We start from the raw sequence: 27,986 nt of genomic DNA on the forward strand, positions 1-27,986 counted from the left end.
AGAGCAGTGAAGCGCCTCCCCCCCCATGAAAAGCTGTGAGACCAGGTGACTTTCGTGCACCCCTATGCCCAAGTCCTTGTCCCTGCTTAGGGATGTTGGAGAATTCCGCCACGGATCTCAGTGAGGCCGAATGCCAGTGCATTTGGCCCCCTTGAAATCCGTGGCGGAACGAAGCCCCCCGCTCCACCACCTCGCGAAAGGCGCGCGAAACAGAACACCTACCTGGTGCCGTTCGCGCTGCTTTGCGAATGGCGGCTACGGCCGCCATTCGCTTCTTCATTATTGCGGTGATAGGCTACGTAAATACTTACATAGCCTATCATGGCTAACGCAGGGACGCCATTTGCGTCCCTGTGAAGGTAGGGATTTACGAAAGGTACTTACTTTTTGCGGATTATGTTTATGGTTGGGGGAAGGCGTTCCATCCCTACCCCCGGAATCCTCGCTGGGGAGGAGGCGCTCCGTTCCTCCCCCCAAGAATCCTGGCCAGCAGGCTGTGCTCCGCAGAGATTCTGCAGAGCCGCCGGCCGGCTCCGCCAGCAGGCAGACATCCGGCCGCTGGCTAGCAGGGATGCAAATGGCGGCGGCCATAGCCGCCGCCGTTTGCATCCCTGCAGTCAGCCATGATAGGCTACGTAAATGTTTACGTAGCCTATCATGGCTGAGTTTAAAAAAAACCAAAAACGCGCATATGCAAATGGCGGCGGCCATGGCGAAAATAAGGGGAACGCAAGGAATATCCACCCAAGGTAAGTCTCGTCCCGGGGGTGGCGGGGGGGTGGCGGGCCGTTCCGCCACCGATTTCGGGGGGCCGAATGCGCTGGCATTCGACCTCCCCGAGATCCGTGGTGGAATTTTCGTACATCCCTATGTGGAGGCCGTGACAGGCTATGTAAATATTTACATAGCCTATCACGGCAAAAAATGGAACAGAAATGGCGGCTGCCGTAGCCGCCGCCATTTGCGTTCCTGTTTTTTTGTCATGATAGGCTACGTAAATATTTACGTAGCCTATTACGGCAAAAGACAGGGACGCAAATGGCAGTGGCTATGGTGGCCGCCATTTGCATCCCTGTGCAGCATAGCGGCCGGATGTCTGGCTGCGGGCGGCCCCAGCTGGCGGCTCTGCGGCGTCGCCGTGGAGCGGAGCCCACCGGGGAGAATTTCGGAGGGAGGGACAGAGCGCCTCCCCTCTACCGTGGATGTCCCTGGACAAAACCAGGTGTTTCATACATCCCTATCCCTGCTGCACAGGAATGTCATTCTTACTTGGGCTCATTCCAGCTCATACACATAGGGATGTACGAATCCCTTACCTTGTTCTGTTGTGGGGATTCCGCGGTGGGGAAGCCATTTGCGTAGTGGCCGCCATTTGCGTGGCTGCCTTTATCGTGATAGGCTACGTAAATACTTACCTAGCCTATCACGGCAGCTTGGCAGGATGCAAATGGCGGCCACAGCAGCCGGCCGAAAGACCAGCCACCACCGCCACCGGAGCCCCAGGTAAGTTTTGTTCCAGGGGGATTCCGCAGGGTGGGAGGCCGTTCCGCCACGGATTTCGGGGGGCCGAATGCCAGTGCATTCAGCCTCACTGAAATCCGTGGCGGAATTCTCTGCCATTCCTACATACACATAGCACTAAAACATGGTTTAGCACTATGTATGAACACAGTCAAAGTCTCCTGGGTCCACTAGTCAAACTAGTCTGTCATATTTTGGAAGAAGACGAAAGACAGTCACACAGAACAACTTATTTTTTGCATATGGAAAAAGTTTCAAATAGCTGTAAAATCCTTTACTGATATCCACCTACTCTCTGCAGTAGTTTGGCAGATTAGCTACATCAAGAACAAATTTGATTTAAGATTTGTAATAAGAACTTCCATCAATAAATTATAACAGATTGGTGATTAGTGGTATTATTTATACGCAATATTTTTGTACCTCTTATAATGCCGCTGTCTGCTTCACAGGGATTAATTATTTTCATAATTTTGTCTAAGTAGTAATATAGAAAATGTCAAAAAGAAAATTACATTTTCACTTTCCAGGCACAGAAATTTAATTAAAGCCAACGCATAGTCAAAGGAGAGCATCCTTCACTGGTTCTGTGATGTGGCAATGATGCCATGCAAGAGACCAAAGCTCCAACAGAAAGTCTAGGAATATTAATTGAAGGTTGGCAAGACTATGGACATAGCCCAATCGGTCCCTGGAATTTCTCTATCGAAGACAGGCTACAGGGACAAGCACCTGGAGATGATTTTCCCCAACTGAGCACTATTGCTGTTAATAGAAGCCTCTCTATTAGGAATCCTAACTGATGGAAGATAAGATTCTCCCACCTTTATATATGGAGTTCTAAATTAAAGTCAGCTCCAGGAGGTGATAATTTAACTGCAGATAAAGGCACCTTTATCAGAGGTTTACAAGCTCTGCTTCACTGAATTAAGCATCCCAAATGAAAGCAACATCTGTATCTGAATGGATTGCTTTTTTAAAAGTTTCTGTATGTATGTGAGTTTTGTATGTGTTCGTTCATAATTTATTTGTTTAAATAAAAATGAATGAACATTTGTGTGCAAATATTTAGTTAAATATTCATTTTTATGTGTTTGATCCCAAAGTATGGATTTTGATACACATTTCTGTACAATTTTGAGCTGAGAACTGAACTGCAAAATTCAGAGAAGTATCTAAGCCAAAGGATAACAGCATTCTGATCCACATATTCATCCAGGAAGTGCAAATCAGGTCGGTTCACTAAAAAATGCAGGCCAAATAAAACCCTTGAACATCCTTAATGACAGATTAGATAGCACAATTCAGCTTTAGTTATCTGAACAGCTTCAGAATGCTGTTGGTAAGAGGTATGCTCTGACCTTGTTTATTACTAACCATTAAAATGACCATCTACCTTGCAAGATTTTTCCTCCTATGTAATGATACTGTTGGCAACTATTGGAATTTCTAAACCTTACCTTGCCTTTATTTATATTGGGTACCTTCTTGTTCTACCATTATGCTACACTCTTGTTTAAGCACTATCCAAAATAGTAAACATATATATTGCACTATTCAGTTTTCAAAACATTTAGCAGGCTCTCTTTGCAAGCACTGGCTCACTCTTTGTATAAAATATGTCCCATATGCCTGATAATCTTTGATAATTTAGTATCATCCCCCCCCCCCAATATGCCGCTTAGTTAGAGGGAATTCACACATATATGACAAGGGCATCACTCAATGACCACAACATCAAGTGATAACTGGTATATGGGGAACAGCTGTCAAAAAGCAAGAACCCCAAACAGTTTTTATCATTTCACAGTGTTTTTTTTTTAATCACTTCATTTACTTTTCCAAGGAGACAGTTTACACATTCATTACAAAGAGATTAAGCACTGAGTACTCCATAAGCTCTTAAAGAGATGGGAGTACCAGACCACCTTATCTGTCTCCTGAGAAACCTGTACAAGGGACAAGAAGCAACAGTAAGAACCAGACATGGAACAACCGGTTCGTTCAAAATTGGGAAAGGAGTACGAGAAGACTGCATATTGTCGCCCTGCTTTTTTAACTTATATGCAGAGTACATCATGAGAAACGCCGGGTTGGATGAATCACGGGTCGGAATTAAGATTGCCAGGAGAATTCTCAACACCCTCAGATACGCAGATGATACCACCCTAATGACAGAAAGCGAAGAGGATCTAAAGAGCCTCTTGTTGAGGGTGAAAGTGGAGAGTGCAAAAGCTGGTTTGAAACTCAACATTAAAACAACTAAGATCATGGCATCTGGCCCCATCACTTCCTGGCATATAGAAAGGGAAGAAATGGAAGCAGTGACAGATTTTATTTTCTTGGGCTTCAAGATCACCGCAGACGGTGACTGTAGCCATGAAATTAAAAGACACTTGCTCCTTGGGAGGAAAGCTATGGCACACCTAGACAGCATAGTAAGAAGCAGAGACATCACCTTGCCGACAAAGGTCCGTATAATCAAAGCTATGGTTTTCCCTAGGGATGTACGAAAGTCACTTATCTGGTCTCGCAGCTTGCTTCGCGGTGGGGGGGAGGTGCTTCGCTGCTCTCCCCGAAGTTCAGGCCGGGGGGGGAGGCTTCCCGCCTCGCTTGGTCGAAATTCAGGCCGGGAGGGAGGCTTCCCGCCTCGTCCGGCCGAAATTCAGGCCGGGGAGAAGCGCCCCGTCTCCCCGGCCGCGAACTTCAAAAGAAAAGTAAAAAAAAAAGCCCCTGTGATAGGCTACGTAACGATTTACGTAGCCTATCACGGCTAGATCTGCAAAGTCAGCCGTGATAGGCTACGTTAATCGTCACGTAGCCTATCATGGGTGACTTTGAAAAAAAAAAAGAAAGCGCGTACGCAAATGGCTGCCCCCATAGGGAGCCGCCATTCGCATTCCTTACTTGGTCCCTGTAGTCTACGTAAAGATTTACATAGACTACGGCAAAAATAAGGGCAACGCTATTTGCGTTGCCCTTATTTTCGCCGTAGTCTACGTAAATCTTTACGTAGACTACAGGGACCAAATAAGGAACGCGAATGGCGGCTCCCTATGGGGGCTGCCATTAGCCGTATGCGCTTTTTTTTTTTAAGTCACCCGTGATAGGCTACGTGACGATTAACGTAGCCTATCACGGCTGACTTTGCAAATCTAGCCGTGATAGGCTACGTTAATCGTTACGTAGCGTATCACAGGGGCGTTTTTTTTTTTTTACTTTTCTTGTAATGGCGGCGGCAGCAGCCGGTCGAAAGACTGGCTGCCGCCCCAGCCCCTGACGAAGACCTGCCGAACCGCCGCCGGGACCCGCCACCGGGAGGGACATTCGTGAAAGGTAAGTCCCATCCCGGGGGGGGGGCGGGGGCGTGGCGGAGAATTTCTCCCCGAACAACCTTTGGAGGACCGAATACGTTGGCACTCGGCCCCCTGAAGTTTCGGGGAGAAATTCTCCCCCATCCCTAGTTTTCCCAGTAGTAATGTATGGCTGTGACAGCTGGACTATAAGGAAGGCTGAGCGCCGAAGAATTGATGCTTTCGAACTGTGGTGCTGGAGAAGACTCTTACGAGTCCCCTGGACTGCAAGGAGGTCAAATCAGTCCATCCTAAAGGAAATCAACCCTGAGTGCTCATTGGAAGGACAGAGACTGAAGCTGAAGCTCAAATATTTTGGCCACCTAATGCGAAGAGAAAACTCCCTGGAAAAGACCCTGATGCTGGGAAAGATTGAAAGCAAAAGGAGAAGGGGATGGCAGAAGATGAGATGGTTAGATAGCATCACCAATGCAATTAATATGAACTTGAGCATACTCTGGGAGAGAGGGGAGGACAGGAAGGCCTGGCGTGCTATGGTCCATGGGGTCACGAAGAGTCGGACACAACTTAATGACTGAACAACAACAACAACAACTCCATAAGCCCAAGCACTAAACTACATGTTTAGTTTAATAATTGGTATTGATAATAATTTGTTGCAATGTTTGATTTTGCAATTAATCTGAAATGTTATTATGTTATTATCAGTGAAATGAGTTGTTTATGATTGTAAAGTGGTCCTATATAATGATGTATTGCTATGCTTTTTTGTTGTTGCATTGCTGTTTTGTTAGCCACTTTGGGCACTTTTTGTGGAAAAGCAGCATACAAATTAGATGATGATGATGACGACGATATGGGAAAATGCATGGGTGCCATTGATCTGCATATTCCCTTGTGACTGTGCAATATGTAGCTTTAAAACTATGTGACATTAGAAACTCCCCTGCTCTGCTTCATTGGCTGCCATTTGTATGTGGGGTGTGTGTGGGGGTGTGTGTGGAAAACACAAGTGACATCAGGGGGAAATATCTCTTTGTCAACTAGTTTTAATTTTTCAGTTGCTGTCATTTTTAGCTATGTTGTAAACAGCATGCCATCTGCAAATAAAATTATTTTGATTCAATGTTCTCAAAACCCCGTGCACTGGCTTTCTTATCAGTGGAACCAAATTTAGAGTATCAGCGCAACTACATGAACTACATGAATTAATTCAAGGAAATGGAGTTACTATTGTGGGGAATCTTCTCATTAATAACCACTTTTCTCTAAACATCATTTCTCCTGTTTTTATGCTTCCCACAATGTCCATTATTTAAGCTGGCATAAATAAAATAATGCAAAAAAAATCTTAAAAACCTAAAAAAAAAAAAAAGATGAAAAATGACCAGTATTTTTGCCGTGGGGCAGAGCTGGCCGGGAAGGATTCCGGGGGAGAGAACTGGATTGCCTCCCTCCGTGGACCCCCCCCCCCGCGGATCCAGGTAGGTGGGGTCCATTCACTCCTATGAAACATTAATAATGGAGATGGCTGGGGAGGATTCCGGGGGGGAGGATGCCATTTGCGGACACCATTTGCATGCCTCCCTTTGGCCGTGATAGGCTACGTAAAGATTTACGTAGCCTATCAGGGCAAAAAGGGAAGGACGCAAATAGCGTCTGCTATGCCGGACACCATTTTGCATCTGCACGGGGGAGTGGATGGACCTGGCCAGAGCTGGAGCTGACGGTACCTAGGCTGCCAGGTAGGATCCAGCCAGGTCGGACTTCGCAGGGTGGTGGGGTGGGGTGGTCCATTCCGCCACGGACTCCAGGGCGGGCGGATTCTAAGAATCCCACCTCATTGGAGTCCGTGGCGGAATTCTCCACCATCTCTAATGTTTCATAGCTACATGACTACAGTAGCTGTTTCCATAGCTGCACAAATCCTTATCAGTACCTACATTGTAAATGAGCTAAATTACTCCATTTTATAATTAGGGATGTACGAAAGGTACTTACCTTTCTCAAATTATGTTTATGGTTGGGGGGGAGGCATTCTGTCCCTCCCCCCGGAATCCTTGCGGGGGGGAGAGGCGCTCTGTTCCTCCCCCCTGGAATCCTGGCCGGCCGGCTGTGCTCCGCAGCGATTCTGCGGAGCCGCCTGCTGGCTAGCAGGGACGCAAATGGCGGTGGCTGTAGCCGCCGCCGTTTGCGTCCCTGCAGTCAGCCGTGATAGGCTACGTAAATGTTTACGTAGCCTATCACGGCTGACTTAAAAAACAACAACAACAACATGCGTACGCAAATGGTGGCGGCCACAGCCACCGCCATTTGCATTCCTTATTTTGGCACATCTTAAGTCTACGTAAACATTTACATAGACTAAGATGGCAAAAATAAGGGGAACGCAAATAGCAATCTGACAAAGGCACCTGACACAGGGTCTGATGAAATGCACCTGACAATCTGCCAAACACAGACGGAGCAGATTTTACACAATCCATAGATCCCTAACTACAACTACTTCACTACTTCTTTGCCATCCGTGACTTGGGAACCCACCACCAATGATAGCTTCCTGACACAAGATACTCACATTGGAAACTGTGTGTGTAAAGGATCTCTTAACATGCATGGCCTTCACCATTTCCCAACAGTGTACTTACATGGCTCTTAAAGCAGTGCCACACCTAGGGATGTACGAAAGTCACTTACCTTTTCTAAGGGTGACATTCGCGGTGGGGGGGAGGCGCTCCGTCCCTCACCTTGAAATTCTCTCCAGCTAGGAATGTACGAAAGTCACTTACCTTTCTGCGGATTATGTTGATGGTGGTGGTGGGGGAGGCGATCCGTTCCTCCCCCCCAGAATACTCCACAGCCGGCTGTGCTCCGCAGCAGCTCCGTGGAGCAGCTGGCCAGGCCCAGCCCAGCCCAGAGCCGTCCGCAGCCGGATTTCCGGCCGCGGAGGGCTCTGGGGGAAAAAAACAAACAAACCACATACGCCAATAGCGGCAGCTATGGCCGCCACCATTTGCGTTACTTATTTTTGGCCGTCTTAATCTACGTAAATATTTACGTAGACTATGATGGCGAAAAGAAAGGGGAACGCAAATAGCGTAGCGGACGCTATTTGCGTCCCTTTTTGATTCACCGTTTTAGCCTACGTAAATATTTATGTAGGCTAAAACGGTGAATCAAAAAGGGACGCAAATAGCGCCCGCTTATTTGCGTTCCCCATTATTTTCGCCGTCATAGTCTACGTAAATATTTACGTAGATTAAGACTGCCAAAAATAAGGAACGCAAATGGCGGCGGCTGTAGCCGCCGCCATTTGCGTACGCGGTTTTGTTTTTTAACCCAGCCAAGATAGGCTACGTAAATCTTTACGTAGCCTATCACGTCGTTTTTTGTTTTTTTACAAGACAAATGGCGGCAGCAGCAGCCAGTCAGAAGACCAGCTGCCGCAGCTGCTGCTGCCAGAGCCGCCGCCACCCGGAAGATCCGCCCCAGGTAAGTCTCGTCCCGGGGGGGATCAGCAGGGGGGCAAGGGGGGGCAGGCTGTTCCACCACAGATTGTGGGGGGCTGAATGCACTGGCATTCAGCCTCACTGAGATCCGTGGTGGAATTCTCTGACATCCCTATCTCCAGCCAGCTCCACTCCGCAGCGATTCTGCGGAGCCACCAGCCGGGACCACCCGCAGCCGGACATCCGGCTGCTGGGCAGCCTGTAAAGACACAAATGGCGGCTCCCATAGCCGCCACCATCTGTGTCCCTGTATTTTGCCGTGATAGGCTACGTAAATATTTACCTAGCCTATCACAGGAAAAAACAAAACAAAACAGTGAACGCAAATGGTGGCAGCTACGGCGGCCGCCATTTGCGTTCCCTTTTTTTTTGGCCATGATAGGTTAAATAAATATTTAGTCAGCACGAACAGCAGCAGATAAGTGTCCTGTTTCGCGCACCTTTCGTGGGGTGGGGGGCGGGGGGGCTTTGTTCTGCGACGGATTTGGGGGGGGGCAAATGCAGTGGCATTCGGCCTCACTGAGATCCTTGGCGGAATTCTCTGACATCCCTAGCCACACCCTCCTAGGGATCTCTGAATCAGCAAAACTTGAGCTTGCCAAAGTTCCCCATGTTCCATCATGAAGTCTGTCCTGACTCGGCTTCATATCAGATTGCAAGCTTTGTTTTTTTCTTTTTGCATGAAAATCAATGCGTATTTTAGTGAATATTTCTCCGAATGTATGCATCAACTGTGCGTATCTTTGAGATGTATGCATTCTTCTCCCATTGATTAAATTGTATTTGTGCGCATTTTTCAAAATTACTCATTTTTTAATGTGCATTTTTCAAGTGCATGCATGCTGTCGAATGCATTTTTTTTGGTCCATGAATCTAGGGATGAATGAAACCCCCCTTACCTGGCTCCGCCGGGTTCCGCTGGGGGGGGGAGGCGCTCTGTCCCTCCCCCCAGAATCCTGGCAGGCTGGCTCCGCTCCATGAGGATTCCGCAGAGCCACCAGCCGGCTCTGCCAGCAGCCAGACATCCGGCCGCTGGCTAGCAGGGCCGCAAATGGCGGCAGCCGTAGCCACCGCCGTTTGTGTCCCTGTATTCAGCCGTGATAGGCTACGTAAAGACTTATGTAGCCTATCACGTCTGGGTTAAAAAAACAAAACAACCCGCGTACGCAAATGGCGGCGGCTACAGCGTTCCCTATTTTTGGTTGTCTTAGTCTACGTAAATATTTCCGTAAACTAAGACGACGAAATCAAGGGGGAACGGAAATAGCGTAGCAGACGCTATTTGTGTTCCCCTTTATTTTAACCTTTATTTAAATATTTACGTAGACTAAGACAACCAAAAATAGGGAACGCAAATGGCGGCGGCCATAGCTGCCGCCATTTGCGTACACGTTTTTTCTTTTTTTTTGAACCCAGATGTGATAGGCTACGTAAGTCTTTACGTGGCCTACCACGAATGGGGGGGGAAATACTGCAAACGGCGGTGGCGGCAGCCGGTCGGAAGACCAGCCACTGCCTCCACCGAAGCCGCTGCCTCTGCCGAAGCCGCCACTGGAGTCGCCATCTGGAACATCCGCCCCAGGTAAGTCTCGTCCCGGGGGGGATCCGCGGGGGGCAGGGGGGTGGCAGACCGTTCCACCACAGAGTTCGGGGGGCCGAATGCCAGTGCACTGAGATCCGTGGCGGAATTCTCTGACATCCCTACATGAATCACACTGCAAGCTTGGAAATGTATGGACTTCAACCGTGGGTTGTTACAAGTCCCATCCCGGGGGGTGGCGGCCCCGCGAAATTGGTGGAGAAACGGTCCGCCACCCCCCCGCCACCCCCCGGGATGGGACTTACCTTTGGCGAATGTCCCTCATGATGGCGGCTCCTGGCGGCAGTTCGGCGGCGGCCGGTCTTCCAACCGGCTGCTGCCGCCGCCATTTCCAAGTAAAAAACAAACAAACAAACGTGATATCATGGATAGATTTCCAAAAAACACCGTGATAGGCTACGTAAATGTTTACGTAGCCTATCACGGCTGACTGCAGGCCAGGGATGCAAACAGCAGCGGCTATGGCCGCCGCCATTTGCGTCCCAGCAGGACAACAGGATTCGCAGCCAGAGAGACGGGGCGCTCCCCCCTGGCCAGAATTTCGGCGGGGAGGGATGGGGCGCCTCCCCCCCGGGCAGAATTTCGGCGGGGAGGGACGGGGCACCTCCCCCCCCGGCCAGAATTTCGGGGGGAGAAATGGAGCGCCTCCCCCCCACCGCGAAGCAAACTTTGGGATCAGGTAAGTGACTTTCGTCCATCCCTAGTTGTGTATGAGTCCATGTTCAGGGTGGAAGCTGAGAACTGAGTAAATCCTAATAAAAAAAAATGAACTGAAACAAGTTTCTCATACATCCCTCCCCACTTTATTTATTTACTTATCTGTGATAATACTGTGCTTATCCCCAGATACAAAAAGCATTTTAAAATTCTCATGGGAATGGCTTCTTTTTCTCAGATCATTTTACAATCTGTCACAAAATATGCTTTACTCTTCAGGAACAAATGGATGGAGAACCATTTTTGCAAAATGCTTCCAGCAGTGTAAAAGCTTGCAGTCCTTCCCCAGTGATTCTTTTCTTGGCATTCCCACTCTACAACATGTTCATATTCCCTTGTGGGCTGTAACCCCATACTACTAGTATCCTATTTTTACGCAAGGTGATAGGGTTCACATTAAAATATGCTGCATATTTTTCTACAAAGCTCGTTTTCGACATAGAATTTCAGTACCCTTCTACTAGCTAAATAACTGTAAATGGGATTTCATGCACATGCAAGCCTATCCCTCTAAGCACATTATTAATTATTTCAAAGATATTTAGAGGTCAGCACTCATGGACATTTCTATGCATGGAACCTCATTAATACAAGACAATGTACAGAGAGATGGGATTAATTTCTGTTACTATTAGACAACAGCAGAGTATAATCTGTAGTGCTGTGGATTTTGTTGAACTACAATAATCCAACCAGCTTCTATCTGCAAACATAACATGCAGGAAAGCTTTTCCTACTCTCCTGTACGTGTGTGTGGTCTTGATCCGAATCATAACTGCCATACAGTAATCTTACTAGTTTTTTTATGTTGTTAGTGTTCAAGCAGGTGGAAGTCCAAATACCTATTCTGAATGGGAATGACTGGACAGTTATATAATGAATTTCACTGCTCCATAAGAGTGCGGATAGACCGCTGTCAGGGTGGAAACTGAGCTGATAGAACCCCAGAGCAGTTCTGATTCTGAGGAGGGTCAGCAATCCATGGGAGAGGAGCTCGCTTATCTCTCACAGGCACAGCAGCTGGCAGAGATTCCTCCTGCCAGCATTCCTGGGATAGACAGTGACCCTGGCAGTGAGAGAGTGCTGGAGGGGGGCTTGCTGGACACTCGACGCAGAGAGCAACGACAGATGGAGGGTGCGAAAAGGAGGCGTAGCGCTCGTTTGGCGCACAAGCAACGGTCGCGTCCCGAGGACCCAAGGGAAAGAGGGAGGATCTCTCCCTAGCCCATAAGTTCAGGGTCTTCCCGTGATTCTCCTTCAAACGGGGACCAACTGCCTAACCTGGAGCATAGGCTACTCTGCTATCTTTCCCCAGTGCTGTTCCTTGCTTAGTTGCTGGTGATTAGCATCTGAAAGAGTCATTAAGTCATAAAGGGATTGAAAAGAATCCTTTTGTCTGTGTCTTGAGTTGACTACTGGAGTAGACTGTAAGAGGCAGCTAGGGCACTCCTGACAACTGCAGCTCAGTGCCAGATTACATGCTTTGCATGCATAATGTCCCAGGTTCAATCCTGACATCTCTTGCTAGAAGGATCAGGTAGCAAATGAGGAGGAAAGACTACAGAGAGCCACTGCCAGTCAGACGATACTGGGCTAGCCAGACAACTAGTTTGACATGATGTAGGGCAGCTTCCTATGTCCCTCTAAAATTTATGAACGCTACCTTTATTATCTGAAGGTGACAACCCTACAACAGGAAGCTGTTTTCTACCCAGTCAGATCATAACCAGAAACAACATTCCTCCTTGGAATTCCTCCATTCATTCATTCATTCAACATTCCTCCAACATCCCTCCTGTAGTAACCTGTCGCACAGCAAACCATCTGTGTTGTAACCTCTGTCAATGAGTGCCTGAGCTGTCCTAATGTCACAAAGAGTGACGCAGGCAGAGGGTCTCTGGCTGCCATTGGCTGCGGTTCCAGAGGACGGGAGGACATCCAAAGGGTCGAGGAAAGGAACAACGCTAGAGGGAGGAACCAGAGAGGGAAAGGCAAACCAGGAAAGAGAACAGGCAGAGTGCAGGTGCACACAACCAGGGATTGCAGAGGTGAGGAAGACTGAGGTTCACATACTGACTTGAAATATCCACACACACCCTTGTCCTTTGGACTCTAGTTTATGCGTAACGGCCCAGCTATTAAGACATATCAGTTACCAAACTGCTTGAAAAGAATGCCAGTAGCATGAAACCTATTTTTTTCACTGCAAATTACTATGCATCTGTGATAAATCTTCCCTGTTCTCAGTTATAGTGATGCAGTGGAATAAAACCTGTTTTTCTTTTCTTGTAGAGCTTTTGGCCTCTAGATTGATACAATAAAAGATATTTTTTGAAAATCCTGCTATGCCTGTCCATTCCCTCGATAACATCAGAAGCAGAGAGTCAAATGTTAATGGAACCTGCTGGCTATGATCATTATGTTGCATACATTTGTCAAAACAACACCAGAATGAACAGTGCTAATTTGCATGGTTATGCAAACTAGATAATGTTAATGGCAAAACTACAACTCTCCTGTCGTAGTGTGAAGGCATTTATCCCCCAAAGAGAGTGCAGAGGTTGTGCTCTGGACCACTGACATCAATATGGATACTTATGGGCTTGGCTGTAACCCCAGTTTTCTTTCAAAACGGATATATAAACTGATGCTTGGAACACAATGAAGCTGTGATGTTAGCATTTCAAAAGAATAAGATCACAACAATGAACTGGTGTCTTATTTAAAAGTACTGTTGTGGGAACATAACTTATTGTTTTAGCACAGTGCAACATTCAGTATTTCCTCAATGGACACGCTTATTACGATTTTAAACCAAAAAACTTTTTGTACAACAAAAAAACTTTTGTGGAAAAGAGACATGGAGCGCCAGAAGAGACTGTGAGGAGAGGGGCGCGGGACGGAGACAAAGGCCCCTCTGGCCCCTCCTCCTCCCAAAATGGCGGGAAGGACTGCCCAATGACAGTCCATGACCGTCCTCTTCACCCCGCCTGCCCACAACACCCCCCCCCCCCCATGGCCAGGCAAGCTGGACGTGGGGGTAGGGCATTTCTAGTTAGGCCCTAAACAGATAATAAGCATGGGCTGACATATGCTAGAGGCTATATAACTAGTTGGGAACAAAACATAACAGGGGTGCAAAAATGTCATGGATTGCTGGAAAACTGCAGGCGTGTGTCAATAAATGCAATACATCAATACTAATATCTTTACCAAGCATTCCATTGTCTGAGAACGGTAGCCAACTAAACAGAGGAAAAAGAATCCATACTAAAAGGAGGAAGACGAGGAGAAGGAGAAGGACCATTTCAATCAGAAGTGCAATACATTATCCCTTCGATGTCATGGAAGTAATTTCTCAATGCGACCCAAACCACACAATTAGTGGTGTGTTGGACAAATAGTCCAAGACAATGTGGTGCCTGGAAAAGAAAATAGAAATGGTAGTCCCCCACAGCAGTGGTAAAAATATTATAAGAAGTGAATAATTAGCTATTTGCTGCTGTGTACCATTTGGCTCCCTGGAAACTGCTGCCTGAGACAGGCAGGTTCTTTCTGCCCAATTGCAGGAATAGCCCTGCCTTGAAACCCAACTGTGGCCACTACTAAAACAAACCAAGGTAATCCAAAAGATGTTAAATATGAAACCCATCCTAGATGCAATGCTTAAGGAATAGGTACATCCTTTGTTTAACAATTTACTTGTCCTACAATGAAAAATAACGAAGAACAAATCCTACTTTCCTGTTCATTGTTGAGCAAAAGAAGGATTAAACATGGTATTGCTCAACAAATTTGAAATCTCATAGCAAGAAAGAAAAGTATTCTACTTGGCTGTTTTGTAAGGTTCTCTTTTCAGTTTGGGTAAAGATCAACTTCCTTATTTTCTGATCCATCAGAATGGTTGCTTCAGAATTATCAACTTCTTGATGCATCTAATCCATATTTATTTCCCTAGCCTACAGCTACCCCGCCTAACGAATGCTTTGGGTGATCAGCCTTGCACTCAGCACTGTGGTAATTAGCAGAGACAACTTCACGAGCCAGGAAGGTTATTTGAAATCTCTGTTACGGTACTTTTTCTATTAGCTCCTGAAGACAGGCCAATGAAGTTAACAACTTATTTGACTCGAAAGAAGAGATGTGGAGGTCATTCAGCTTTTCTTTTTCTTTGCCTGCACTTTATAGCTATCATCATTTTAACACTTGATGATGATGAAATACTAATGTGAAAAAATGTATGCATATGCTTATAAAAGAAATGCCCTTTAGAACCAAGTTCCAGTACTGCTGCAAAGGCAGCAGCACAGAGCTAGAAGACTTTTGCCAAAACCAATAGGCAGTCCATCAGGAGAAGCACATGCTAAGGCAAGTCAGAATCCCATGAATTTATTTGAAACGAGTGACAGAAACATATGTATTTTTTAAGCCAGTAATTTATTTCAACTGTTTGTGAAGGGAAAAATACTGGACAACTTACCCACACAGGGGAGGGAGTAGCCAAGGACAGGGTCATGGACAAATTGGCGATTGTTCAGCATAGTCACACAGTATAAATGAAAACAGTCCAGGCAAATGACATGGCGATGGATGCACTGGAATACTAACACAGGACTCCTAAGAAGGAAAAAAAGAGAGAGAGGGTGAAGATGCAGTTTGCTTTTGTTATGCCAGTACTGCAATCCCTATGTAAGGTTTATTTCATGCTAAGAGTGCTCCTTCCAGCCTTTATATGGAACATATAAATGTCACAGCATCTGCCTAGAGGGCTTACATTCTAAGACCCTCTCCATCAGCAGGCAATTACATTTGATGTAGCCCTCCAACCTTTCTGACCCAGTGGGCACATTTGAAATTTTGAGAAAATGTCATGGGTGCTATCACAAAATGGCTGCCATGGGGGGTGCCCCTTCAAAAAATGGTTGCCATGATGGGGTCAGCAGTCACAAAGCATCCATTTCATACAAAGGCAAACAGGTGAGGCAAAAAGACAACTAACTTTCCCAAGAACATCACAAGACAGAGCTGGGGGTCTGAGGTCTTTTAAACAGGTGCAGCCATAACAAGTACAAGGGTACAGCGATTGGGAAAGCTGAACCTGTTCCCCCACCTGTTTTTCATGCAGGTTTCAAAACCACCAGGTGCCTTGACTGGTGCCCACACATTTTATTTATTTTCATTATATTAAAATATATCTGTACCACTTATTATATTAAAATCTCTAAGCGGTTTATGACTAATGGGGTGGTTTTAGCATTGTGATTGGTGGGTGGCAACAGAACTGCTAGAGCTCTGAAAGGAGGCTGCACAGTGGTGTGGCTTGGTGTGCTGCCATACAATGTGAAATAGCTATCATTCTTGGGGTGGGGGGCTTCCTGAATTTTTATTCCCCCTTTGCTAAGAAACCTATGGGCCGCTCAAATAAATAAATAAACAAACAAACAAACAATCCAGGTATAAGCAACTTGGGCATCATTGTATAAGTTAAGTTCCTAATTATACTTATACTTAACTTGCAAGTCTCACTATTTCTGTCTTGAGAAGGCAATATTCCAATGATACTTGTGAATTTCTGCATAGCATTTGCAAAGCATGCCTCTGCTATCAAGATAAACTAGGAAAACTCCTGCATTCAGAGTTTCTCACATCCCTTCTTGCTGCTGGGTGATAGCCATCTAGTAAATCAAATGCAAAATTCAGAAAGAAAGAAAGAAAGAAAGAAAGAAAGAAAGAAAGAAAGAAAGAAAGCAAGCAAGCAAGCAAGCAAGCAAGCAAGCTAATGTAGGAATCCCTGTAAATCCTGAAGTAGTAAGATGTCTTACTAATGCCTTCAAATGGGCTACAGTTCCTATTGCCCATATACACCCCTAATAATGTCTGCAATTCCTTAAAGATTTTTTAAAAGTCTCCTATCTTAATCCTTTGCTAATCATTTAAAATCTTCCATCTAATCCCAAAGTACTGGACTGAAAAACTGAGAACGCAGGAGGGATACAGCCAACACATGATTCTATGAATATAATATTCTGATGTACTGCATATACTGTATACAAATGCATAATCTTCTTTCAAAATATGCTTTGAAAGCCTCATACACTGTAGACGTCAAGGTAGTGTGTCGGTAGCATTAAAATATAATCTCAGTGTTTTAAGGGATTTCACCAACTAAAGCAGCTTACAAACTGAATTAAATAAAACCTCCCCATTACTAATCCTTATTACTTGACCACTTGGTAGTGAATTTAACAATTTTTTATTTTTTATTTTTTTAAAGAGACAGGCAGCCAGGGCTTTTTAAAAAATGTACAAGCAGACACAAAATGTGCAGTTCTATAAAAATAAACGTGCAGTTCTAAAACAAACAAACATTTGTGCAGTTCAAAACTTCCAGTCAGGCAGATTTATGTTGTATTATGTTCACTGATGTAATGTTGCATTATATGTTAGATGATGTAAAGTGAGTTGTCCATGCTCCTCTAGGACCTCAGAGTCTGATCAAGCATATCCATTTCTCTACCCACTGCCAAAGACACTCTCCACAGTCTCCACTGCTACTCTCCACTGTTCACCACCAATGTTTCAAAGATAAAGAAAATTATTCTAGAACACGGGGAGCCTTTCACTGACAAGTCTTGTGGAGTTGTCAGTGTTATAAGGATGACGTGATGCCAGAAAATATCCAGTATTACATTATCAGGGACCTTACTGGGGCAAAGCTGCATGAAACATCTGTGTCTGAAAGTATCATCACAGCAGAGCACTGTGACGGCTGCAATGAAAAAAGCTAAAGATTCTGCCAAATTCAACTGGGCAAAGCTCAGAGACAAAATTATTGAGCTTCTTTCTAGATGTGTGTATCTATATAGATACTGTAATCCAACATCACATGAGCATACTTCTGCTCATACAATAGGACCTTTTCCGTCTCTCCTCCCCTCTGTAACCCCCCCCCCCAATCTGCTCCAGAGTGTTACAGAGTTGCTTCAGACATACTGGCTCTCTGTTCATGTGTATTTTATGCTATTGGATTTATTGGACATTGCCCTGACACCTTGGCTCTGGAATCCATTTTGTTCCACAAGGCAAGGCTGGAATAGCTGCCATGAACAAAGAACCAAGCTCTGGATGCTGCATAGCGAAGAACTACCCAAGGTACATGCTTGCACCTTTATTTATTTGTGACCAGAGAACTCCAGTAAATGTCTATCTAGTTATCCCATCACATAATCATAGAATAGTAGGCTTGGAAAGGGCCTACAAGACCATCGAGTCGCCACCCAGCCAACTACCCATGACCACGAACGAGGCCAGTAAAGCCCTGGCAGGAAAAATGATCCAATCCTGAAATGCCCCCACCAAGTTCAATGTGGACAAAACCCAAGCACTAAGCATTCTTAATGACTCCTTTTGTTCTGAATACTGGGCTAGACTACCCTGAAAGCTAGGCAGATATAAAAGTAACCAAAGAGCCAGAGAACCTCCCTGCACCCTCTATTCAGTAGTCAGAACCAAACCTTTGTCCCTTTTGTTTTGACCCACCCTGGGTCTAGTCCCTTGTGCCATCAAGCTTTTGTATTCTTTCTGTGAAGCAATATAACTAACTGCCTTGGTGTTTGGGCATACGGCATAGAACTGTTCATGCAGAAAGGGATTCCCATAGGTATTCCAGCCCTCACAGGCAGGCACTGGGCACACCACAACACGGCTGACCATTACGATGACTTCCATGCTTCACATAGATGTATCCACTCCAGTGACTTGCTCTCCAGGGCTCCCGTGCTGTCTCCTAATAAGAGAAAGGCTCAACGGACTCCCTATCAAGATTCCCTCCCATGCACACAATGTGCAGAACTTCATGCAGGAGGGGATGAATCATGCCATGTTTCTCCAAAGATATTTAGGCACACCAAGCAAACAACATACTGTATCTACTGAGCTGTTTTAGCAGCATTCTAAGAACACCCTGTATAAACAATGTAAAAACAGTGCTCTCAGTAGCAAGGGTAATGGGATCTACATGCCCTCACCTGATTAAATACCTACACGCGCATGCAAGGACACACACACGCACACAATCTCTCTTTTAGGTTTTTTAAAGGAAATTCTTCTAGCACAACCCTCCATATATTCTCTACACCCCCATACCCCCAGCCCGTACCAAACTGAGAAACAGAAAGCCACAGATAATACCAGTCAGATATGCTTCTACAGAATCCTGACTAAACGGAGAAAGATATGAAGGCTGATCTTGTTTAGATAAGAGCCCCACTGGGAAATAAATTGTTTGAGTATATCTCACAATCTTGTGACAGGTGTTATTAATGTATGAGAGTCAGTCACCGGTGGCTGGGAATGCAAGAAGCTTCTTAGCATAAGGAATTATTCGCAGACACAATAGAAGAGTGAGAGATACATCTTTCACTGCCTGTTTATGAAAACCCTGGGCTAGTTTTTGCCCCTAACAGTCCATAGCCTTCAGTTCCGGGGGCTAGGGGAGAGACCAAGCAATCTAAGGCTAAGCAGAATGCCGCATCTATCAGTTTTTTCATTAAAAACAGGCAAGCTGGCATCACTGTTCTGAAACTCTTCAGAGATATCTAAAGCCTGGAGAGATTTGTAAAGGAAAAAAAAGGTGCTTGAACCTGTGAAAATCCCTGGGGTCATTTGTAGATGACGGATTTTTCTCACCTCTCTATCAAAATACCTTAATAATAATAATAATAATAATAATGAAGAAGAAGAAGAAGAAGAAGAAGAAGAAGAAGAAGAAGAAGAAGAAGGAGGAGGAGGAGGAGGAGGAGGAGATGTCTATATGGCTGACTCTCAAGGATTACTTTCAAGGAGGCAGAAATAGGTATATAGAGTTTGTTGCTGGGGAATAAATAAATATGCTACTGCTCATCCTTTGCCCAAGAGAGCTGTATTTATTATAAAATGTCCAACAGTTTCCCATTAACGTATTTTTTTATTAGTTTCAGCAATCTTCTTCTAGCTTCAAAAGCTTTCCATATAAGCACCATAAAATCGTTTTCAATTTTGGATGGATCTCTATACTCTTCCAAAACAATTTTATCTGTTAACATCCACAGGAGGTTACTAAGTATATTTCAAGATGAAAGACACACCACTGGAAATAAATCTGCAAATGAGCAAATACATCCAAACACTGGAAAAGCAAGCAAACTATGTTCACGCATATAACCTCAAAATCACATTTGTCATCACCAAGTTGTATATATGGGCATTCAACAGGGGACCCATTCTCATGTATTTTCTATAGAGAAACAGGATTCATGTAGTAACAGCTAAAGTGAATACCTTATTTCCATTATACCAATTTCTATCACCACAGTAACTATTTATATAGCCCCACTTCATGCTGCCAGGGGCAGCGTCAAGTGCCCAGCCTCAGGTCTCTCTCTTTGCGATCGATCAGAGAACTCAAAGTGCAAAACAACTGTTTTTATTATGCAAGCTACACTTAGATCAGCAGTGCCTCAGGTTACAATCGGAATCCACACACAGCCGTGAAGTCTCTAGGCAACTCTGCATGATACAGGACCACTTAGGCTACAGGCAACTCCCATTGCTTAATGCACTATGTTAGATAGATGCAACAGAAACTGGCACCAGCTGTCTCTTTGACAATTTGAGTGGCTGGTTAAGCCCCTCCCTTAGGGTGGGTCTTTCCAGAGGGACCTTCCCTGTGCAGCCAGCCTTTTGGAACGCCTTACAAATTGATGTTCCTCCTCTCGTCTAGCCCAACATCTCACCCTGGGATCTCATATTTCTAACTCCTCCCCCACCTCCTCCTGCTCTGGCATTTCCACACGTGAAGAGGGCCCTGGCTGGCTACTTTCCAACCAATTAGCTTGCACCTGGACAACCTCCACTCTGGGGCCATCAGTCTCCTGCAGCCTTGATGCCTCTGCAAACCCTTCTGCCTCCTCCCCCTTGGACTCCAAACCTATGCCTATTGGGGGTGCCTCTGCAGAGGTGCTAAGCCCAGTCCCTATAGGCGGCTGTCACTTGAATGCTCAATGCCTCCCTCATGGACCAGACCAGGTCCTACTTGTGCAAATGTACTGCTACTAACAGGAACACTTTTTAGTTCTCCAAGTGTTAAGGAAGTTTCCTTAACTCCCCATTGTATAACCGAGAGTGTTGAACATACATGATTACTTCACCTGAAACACATTCAACATCATGTGAATTTTTTTTTTTAAGTTAAAATGAAGTAAGTTTTAATACAATCAGTAATTTAATAAGTGTAAAGACGTAGAAGTATTTTCTGCAATTAGCTCCTAATAATTAACTGTCCCTCTGGGCGGCTCACAAAAATTACAATCCACAAATATAATATAAGATAGAATGAATTTTTTTACATACAAACTTTAAAACTATTTAAACAGCTTTAAAAAATTCAGTAAGATGACTTTCCTTCAATTTTTCCTTTTGCTTCAGCTCCCCCACTCCCCCACAACACACACACACAGCACAGGGCACAGTCCCCACTAAATTGTGCCATTTCAGAATGCAAGTAGGGGACAGTCATAGGACTGAACCTTCCTCCACATAAAACAATTTCCTGCATATGGAAATACAGCACATTCAATGAGCAGCCTTGGCTAGAACCCTGAGGTGTTAGGTTCCAAAAAGCAAGGAGGTTTTGCCCTCAAGAAGAACTTCAAAAAATATGATTTTCTACATGCATTCTATACTGGTATAGTATAGTTCTGGTATAGTTCTGGTTCATGGAACTGGTATAGTTCCATGAAGACTTATCATGTACTTTTTCTAAGAGCTTTTCTACACACAGCTGTTAATCCACTGTATCTACTTTTGGTTTCCTCTCAGAATGGAGATCTGGACTCTACACAACTTTTCTTTTCCTGCTTTTCTGCGATATAACCTTTAGGTGGCGCTGTGATGTAGTGGAATAATGCAATTATACAAGTAGGAAAATACATTTTCTTTAGCTTTTAGAAATAATACTCCATTTCCTCCACTCTAAAAAACCCAAGAGACTGCTCTTTAAAAACAGGAGTGAAACTGGAGGGTCACAATGGCGTCTAAAGAACCTGTAAACAACTGTAAGTAAAGAATGACAAACATGCAATAAATGCCTTGTATACAAAAGGTCAGATGTTTGAATCAGTTTCAAACAACAAAGGTACCTAATGTTCAGTAAATTCCTCAAAACGGCATCCGTTTTGTACCGCAGTACCACACAGAGGAGATAGCTCAAAATTACATAACTCCTGTTCCCTCCTTTTCTATTGCTATCTCACAGAGGGATCCCAGTCCAATCTGGGATTGCGTGAGGCTAAAAAAACCAAAGGACACAGCCTAAAATGGCACATCAGACAAACTGCACAATTATGAGATGTCCTGCTAAAAATAATATTATATTGGTTGCATGTTTGGCCTCTGACATATCATCATAAATGGGGGGAAAGCATTCTGCTGATGTACATCTGTTCAGAGAAGAAGGAACTATTGTCAGTATTATTTATTTATTTTATTTTATTTAAAACACTTGTATCCCGCCCCATATCATTAAGATCTCAGGGCAGCGTACAGATAAAATTAATTTAAACAGTATAAAACAATAAAGTATTCCAATAAAGTTAAATCTGGCCAACTTTTATCTCTCATGTGCCTCTGATGGATGATAAAATAATGTGTAAAAATTAGAAAGAATTACAGATATAAATGTATGACAAATAGGGTGACAATATACAAAGGAGGACAGGGCTCCTCTAGCTTGATTGTATAGAAGAGAGAATTTCAGCATGGCAAACCATACCTCCACAAATTCCCTCTTTTGCATGACTATTAAAGCATACAATCTACCCAAAGGCAATGTACACACTATCTAAGGGCTCCTTCACACTGAGCTTTTATCCTGCGACTGAGATTGCTCCTTCATGGAAGTTTGTGGGCTCTTTACATGACACTGTGATCATTCAAGGCATCTCCTAAATGCCCTTTGTTCCATTTTTAAATAGATCACAGATAATGAGCTGTCAAATTACCCTGTTGTGTTCCGCTTGAGTTCCCTCCGTGAAAAGAGGGAAAGCGGCAAGAAGAGGAGCGAGATCAATGTAAGATAATGGAAGACTCAGATACGGGGAGAAGGAGGGGGAAGGGGTGGGGGGGAAAGAAGCACATGAAAAAAGGAGTCACTGTGATCCTGCATTTAAAATGGAAGCAGAAAGCCCCGTTTTAAATGCAGGATTTTAGGCTGGTGTAGAGATGCCCTAAATGGCCTTTTTTCATTGAATAACATCCATGATGCATCTTGTAAAAGGTTTGGCAATGCTGATGCCAGCTTTTCCCTCCCTGGGGTTCTCCAGATGTACTGGACTTCAGTTCCAATCATCCCCAGCCATCATGATCAATGGACATGCTGCCTGGGGATTATGGGAATTGCAGTTCAACCCATCTGAAGGGTGCCAGGCTGGGGAAGGCTGGTCAATGCTCATTATGCCACTGATCTTAGGGCTCGTTCACACAGGCTTGCTCATTTCAAAGAGAGCTTTGGCTACTGGGAGGTATAGAAATGTAATGAATAAATAACTTTCTCTATTACTGAAGCATCATGGTGGCATGTATATGTCAATGAGCTATCACAGACAGAACTTCCACATCACCTGATGTTCACTGCAATGCTTTTGAATGGGTCAGTTCACACACTCAGGTTTAAAGTCATCAAGGTGATGTAAAATTAGGTGAGGTACATGCATGTGTCAACCAGCCTGTAGCTGACACCACAATCCAAACACAGTGCATGTCTCATGTTGTAAGGCCTCAGGCCTGTGACCTGAGTAACCAGTAGTTTTACAGAGATTTAGAGACCCATAATGCTTTATTAGTGCAATTCTCTTGCTAATGGGCCTCTTGGCTGGTAAGATGAGTCCAAGGTTGATATTGCCGCCTCAGCACATTCCATACTAACAAGCTGTGAACCATTTATTTTATCGGGGCCGGGGAAGCGCCTGAGAAGTGAGGTTATGTTTACAGGTGTCTGTGCTGGGAAAGTTCTGATTGTCTCCCCTCTGATGTGGGGCTGTTAGTCTATACTGGGTAGGGATGGTGGAGAATTCTGCCAAAGACTCCAATGAGGCCAGATTCTTTAGAATCTGCCCCCCCGGAGTCTGTGGTGGAATGGACCCCTTACCTCCACCACCCCGCGAAGTTCACCGCAGACGGACCCTACCTGCTGCCAGCCAGGTCTGGGTCCATTCGCTGAGTCCGCAGCCGCTGCCAGTCTGCGTCCGCAAATGGAGTCCGGCGTAGAGGACGCCATTTGTATCCCTGCTATTTGCCGTGATAAGCCTACATAAATATTTACGTAGCCTATCACAAACAGAGCAGGGACGCAAATGGCGTCCACTATGCCGGATGCCATTTGTGGACGCAGACCGGCAGCGGACGGAAGTCTGGCTGCAGATGGGCCCGGCCAGCAGCTCCATGGACTCACCGCGGAGTGGAGCCGGCTGGGGAGGATTCCGGGGGGAGGAAGGGATCGCAGACCCCCAGGTGGAACGGTGAGTGAGGTTCGTACACCCCTAACGCTGGTAAAGTTGCAGATGAATGCTAATTAACGCTTGCTTCTGTCATGCTGCTTTACTGCTGACATGTATGGTATAAGACCCATTTTACCCCTTGGCTCGTGGTTCAGAGAAGCTGTCTGATCCAACCATTGGGTACGGTTGTGCGCTGTAAGTACTCAATAAAGACTCCTTGTAAGCAAACCTGGATCTGGCTTATCGTTATCTCGGCACCTCTAAATTCTGGAAGCCCACTGCAGGGGCAAACACGTGCACTGTGTCCAGCTGAGTTACTCATGTTCAATTGAGTCTCATGTTCAGTTGAGTTACTTCTCCATAATGTATTTAGAATCAGGGTGCTAGAATATTATTTGATTTTGAATAGGTATATTGGCAATATATTATACTGGCAGCAGCATGCCATGGGAGCTCACACTTCCCTGCTGTGGCAGTGGCAGGAGGTCTTGTGTCTGCCCAGCTTGCTTGACAGGCAGAGAGCCAGTGAGCAAGTGGGCAGTGGCATCTACTGCTCTGCCTTAGCACCATACTTGTCTGGGCCAGAGTGAGAGGCAGGTGAACAAGCAGGTTGCAATGGTGAAGAGGAGGAGCAACTCCAAGAGGCTTTTGTCAGTGTGCCCCTGCTGGGGTGTGGGCCCTCAGCAGGTGCCCAGTTATGCCTGTCTTTGACACTGGCCCTGTTTGTGTGTCCAAATTTGTGTGTGTAGGGAAGGACCACATATATGCAAGGATCCATGACACCCTCCCTTCAGGATTCCCAAAATTGTGTCCTCCAAGGGCAGCTCTTTACTTTTTCCCACAGAAGTAAATAACAAGGATTTATTTCTAAGGAAGAAAGTCTAGAAATGTACTTATGGACACCGCTGAGATGGGGACTAAACCTGCTCACTGCTTTTGGTGACCCCAAGACACTGAAAATCAAGCCTGCTCCCATGTGTGTTGCTCCCATATGTGTTGTTCCACTCTTCATCAGCACGACCCCATCTTATTCTTATGCTGTTTCTTGGTCATCCTGAAGTGTGTCAGAATTGTGAACTGGTTTGTATATCTTCCATCTTAACAAACAAACAAACAAACAAACATTGCATTCACATTTTGTGTAGAGTAAAGGGGACAACTACATTTTCACCATGACAAACTGCTCTTCAAAATTATGATTCAGAGATTTACTTATTGGGGGGGAAACCAGTAACAAGGAGGTAGCTTTTGCCATGCTTTGCCAGAATAGAAAAGTACCATTCTCACTCCGCCACAGATCAGATTCCTGCTCCACCAAGCCATCTAATGTATAGGTACAAAAGAAGAGAAACATCCAGTTTTGAACAGGGTGTCCCTGAAGTGAAACAACTGTTGATATTCTCATATGAAAGCAAGTAAGCTAATTTGCGTAAGATAATAAACTCCGTTCTTACCAAAACAATAGTTTGCAAGTGTGACCACAAGAGAACAAGCATAAGATGGTAATGAGAACTGCTTGTCTAACATTGTTTTCTATTCCGGTTACAATCATTGTCATGAGAATGAATTATTACTATACTGCTTTCTAGTCTTGTTACATTCTATGCCAGAAGTACAAGGTAGAGAATGTTAATGTCTAGCACAATACCCTTTTGGATTTTATGTCACATGCCCATTCATTCCATCTCCTTCCTTACAGACCACCAATGCAGATCCCAAATGTCTTGCAGAAGAATTAAAACCTCAGCACACTATCATTCATCATCTATTAGGGGACACAGGAAGGTGTATATTCTTTATTGTGGCTAATATAACTACATTGGAACAGTGGCTTCCACTACCATGATATTTCTATTAGGGCTGTGCACTTCGAGCCAAGGCAGGGCACTTTGGGCTGCTTCTGAGGCGAGGTGAGGGGGGCACATAGTGGGCTGGGTCGCTCCGAAGCTCTTCAGAGTGATCTGGAAGCCCAAATGCTCTGCCGCCGCCGCCACCACTTCAAAAAACTCAAAGTGTTTGAAATTAAATACATCCACTCCTCCATGATCTCTCTTCCCTTTTTAGCATAAAGTACCTTGATTCAGCACATATTTCCCATAGAAAAATAGCTCCCATCGAAGGTACAGTGGGAAAAAGGTAAGATAAACATGGCGGAGAGAGGCGAGTGATCCATAGATTTTCAATAGGAGAGCGAAGCAAGGGCTTAACTCCTCCCACTGAAATCAGTGGGCCTTAAAAGTGCTTTATTATGGCTGGATTGCACCTGAATTATTTATTCTTATTTATAACTTTTAAAGCCTGCTGTTCCTTTAAAGAGCACAGCATAGTAGCATATGTGGTCTCCCCTGTCTTTATCTTCAAAATTCTGTGAGGTAGGAGGTTACACTAAGAGACAGTGATTGCCCCAGGCAACTCTGTGAGTTTCACTGCAGTATGAGGATTTGAATCCAAGTCTTCCTAGTTGAACACTCTAGCTACTAAACCACACTGGCTCTCTTATAGACTGTTACATCATAGGCGAGCAGCAGATAAGATGAAATGAAAGGCCTGTAAGGAAGGTAACGATCACTTGGACTATAAACATCAGCAAATGTACATAGAGAAATTAGATTGAGATAAACCATGAGATTAACACACTTCCAAAGTTAGGATCAAAGTATGAAACTTCAATCCTGCACACATTTACTGTGGATGATTGGTTATGCAACCATTGGCAACACCATGTCTGCTACTGATAGATGGGAATATCTGTTCCAAGGATTGCCAACGTTTTTGGACCTATGGGAACATTTGGAAATTTGAGACCATGCTGTGCCCACCACAAAATACCTAATCACTGAATTGCCGCTTTGGCATCTATCTGTCACTGTCACATCTATGGATCTTAGGCTTGGTCTTATTCAGCAAAAATTGTTGTTTCATGTCTACTGGACACAGCAACATCCCTTAAATAAGGGATTGTCTAATTTGGCTGCCGATGGTGCAATTTAGCTAATGCTTCTTTTAAACATATGTTTTGGCAATGTCCAATAGTTGCCTCTTTGGGGGAGGATGTTATTACACAGATAAATTTTGTACCGGGACAGTTTTTAATATTCAGTGATGTACATGCTCTTTTAAATTGTTTACCGGCTTCATGGAAATTAACAAACGGCCAGTGTAAATGGGTTCTCTGCACCCTTTTGACAGCTAAAAGACTGATATTACAACACTGGAAGGATAAACACTCACCTCCTATAATGCAATGGACTGATGACCTTACAATACTTTCAATATTTGAACAGGTGGCATATAGATGCCACCTTCAAATGGATACTTATTTGCCTATTTGGGCTACTTTTGTTGAAACCCATATATAATTGCTAGACATATACAAATCCATGTATGCATATTAAAAATGGGGGGATTTTTAAAAAATTTAAAATGGGGTGCCCACAGACACCTTGTTGGGGACCCTTTCACAGGTGTCATTGGAGGTGCCCACGGGTGCTATGGTGCCTGCAGGTGCCACATTGGTGACCCCTGATCTATTCCTTCCTTCCTTCAGTAGAAAACTGGATCTGACTCTAATAGATAGGACAGACTCTACAAATAGTCTAGCCAAGTTGCAAGGAGAGGGAAACCTCAGGATTGGCTCAAACAAGTTAACTGCACTTCTACTTGGCTGATTTAGGCTGATTCTGGCTGAAATGTGTTAAGTGCTTCACTGAAATTCCTGGAAAAAGGATTAGTGATATTTTATTCAATGTGCCTGGCTGCTAAAAGATGCACAGTAATTTATAAACTACTAGCT

At 44.8% G+C, this 27,986-nt stretch overlaps 1 protein-coding gene across 1 annotated transcript in view; it reads right to left on the bottom strand.

The window, feature by feature from the left end:
* PRKN (parkin RBR E3 ubiquitin protein ligase) overlaps positions 1-27,986 on the bottom strand; it is a 1,219,260-nt gene that overhangs the window by 434,853 nt on the left and 756,421 nt on the right. The window contains exon 7 of the mRNA XM_084827978.1: positions 15,142-15,278. Within this exon, the coding sequence (XP_084684104.1) occupies positions 15,142-15,278 (137 nt within the window). The remainder of the gene's footprint in view (positions 1-15,141; positions 15,279-27,986) is intronic.

This window comes from Heloderma suspectum, chromosome 1 (assembly GCF_057233095.1).
Source record: "Heloderma suspectum isolate Gila_16-S chromosome 1, 16-S_ref, whole genome shotgun sequence".
Classification (NCBI taxonomy): Eukaryota; Metazoa; Chordata; class Lepidosauria; order Squamata; family Helodermatidae; genus Heloderma; species Heloderma suspectum.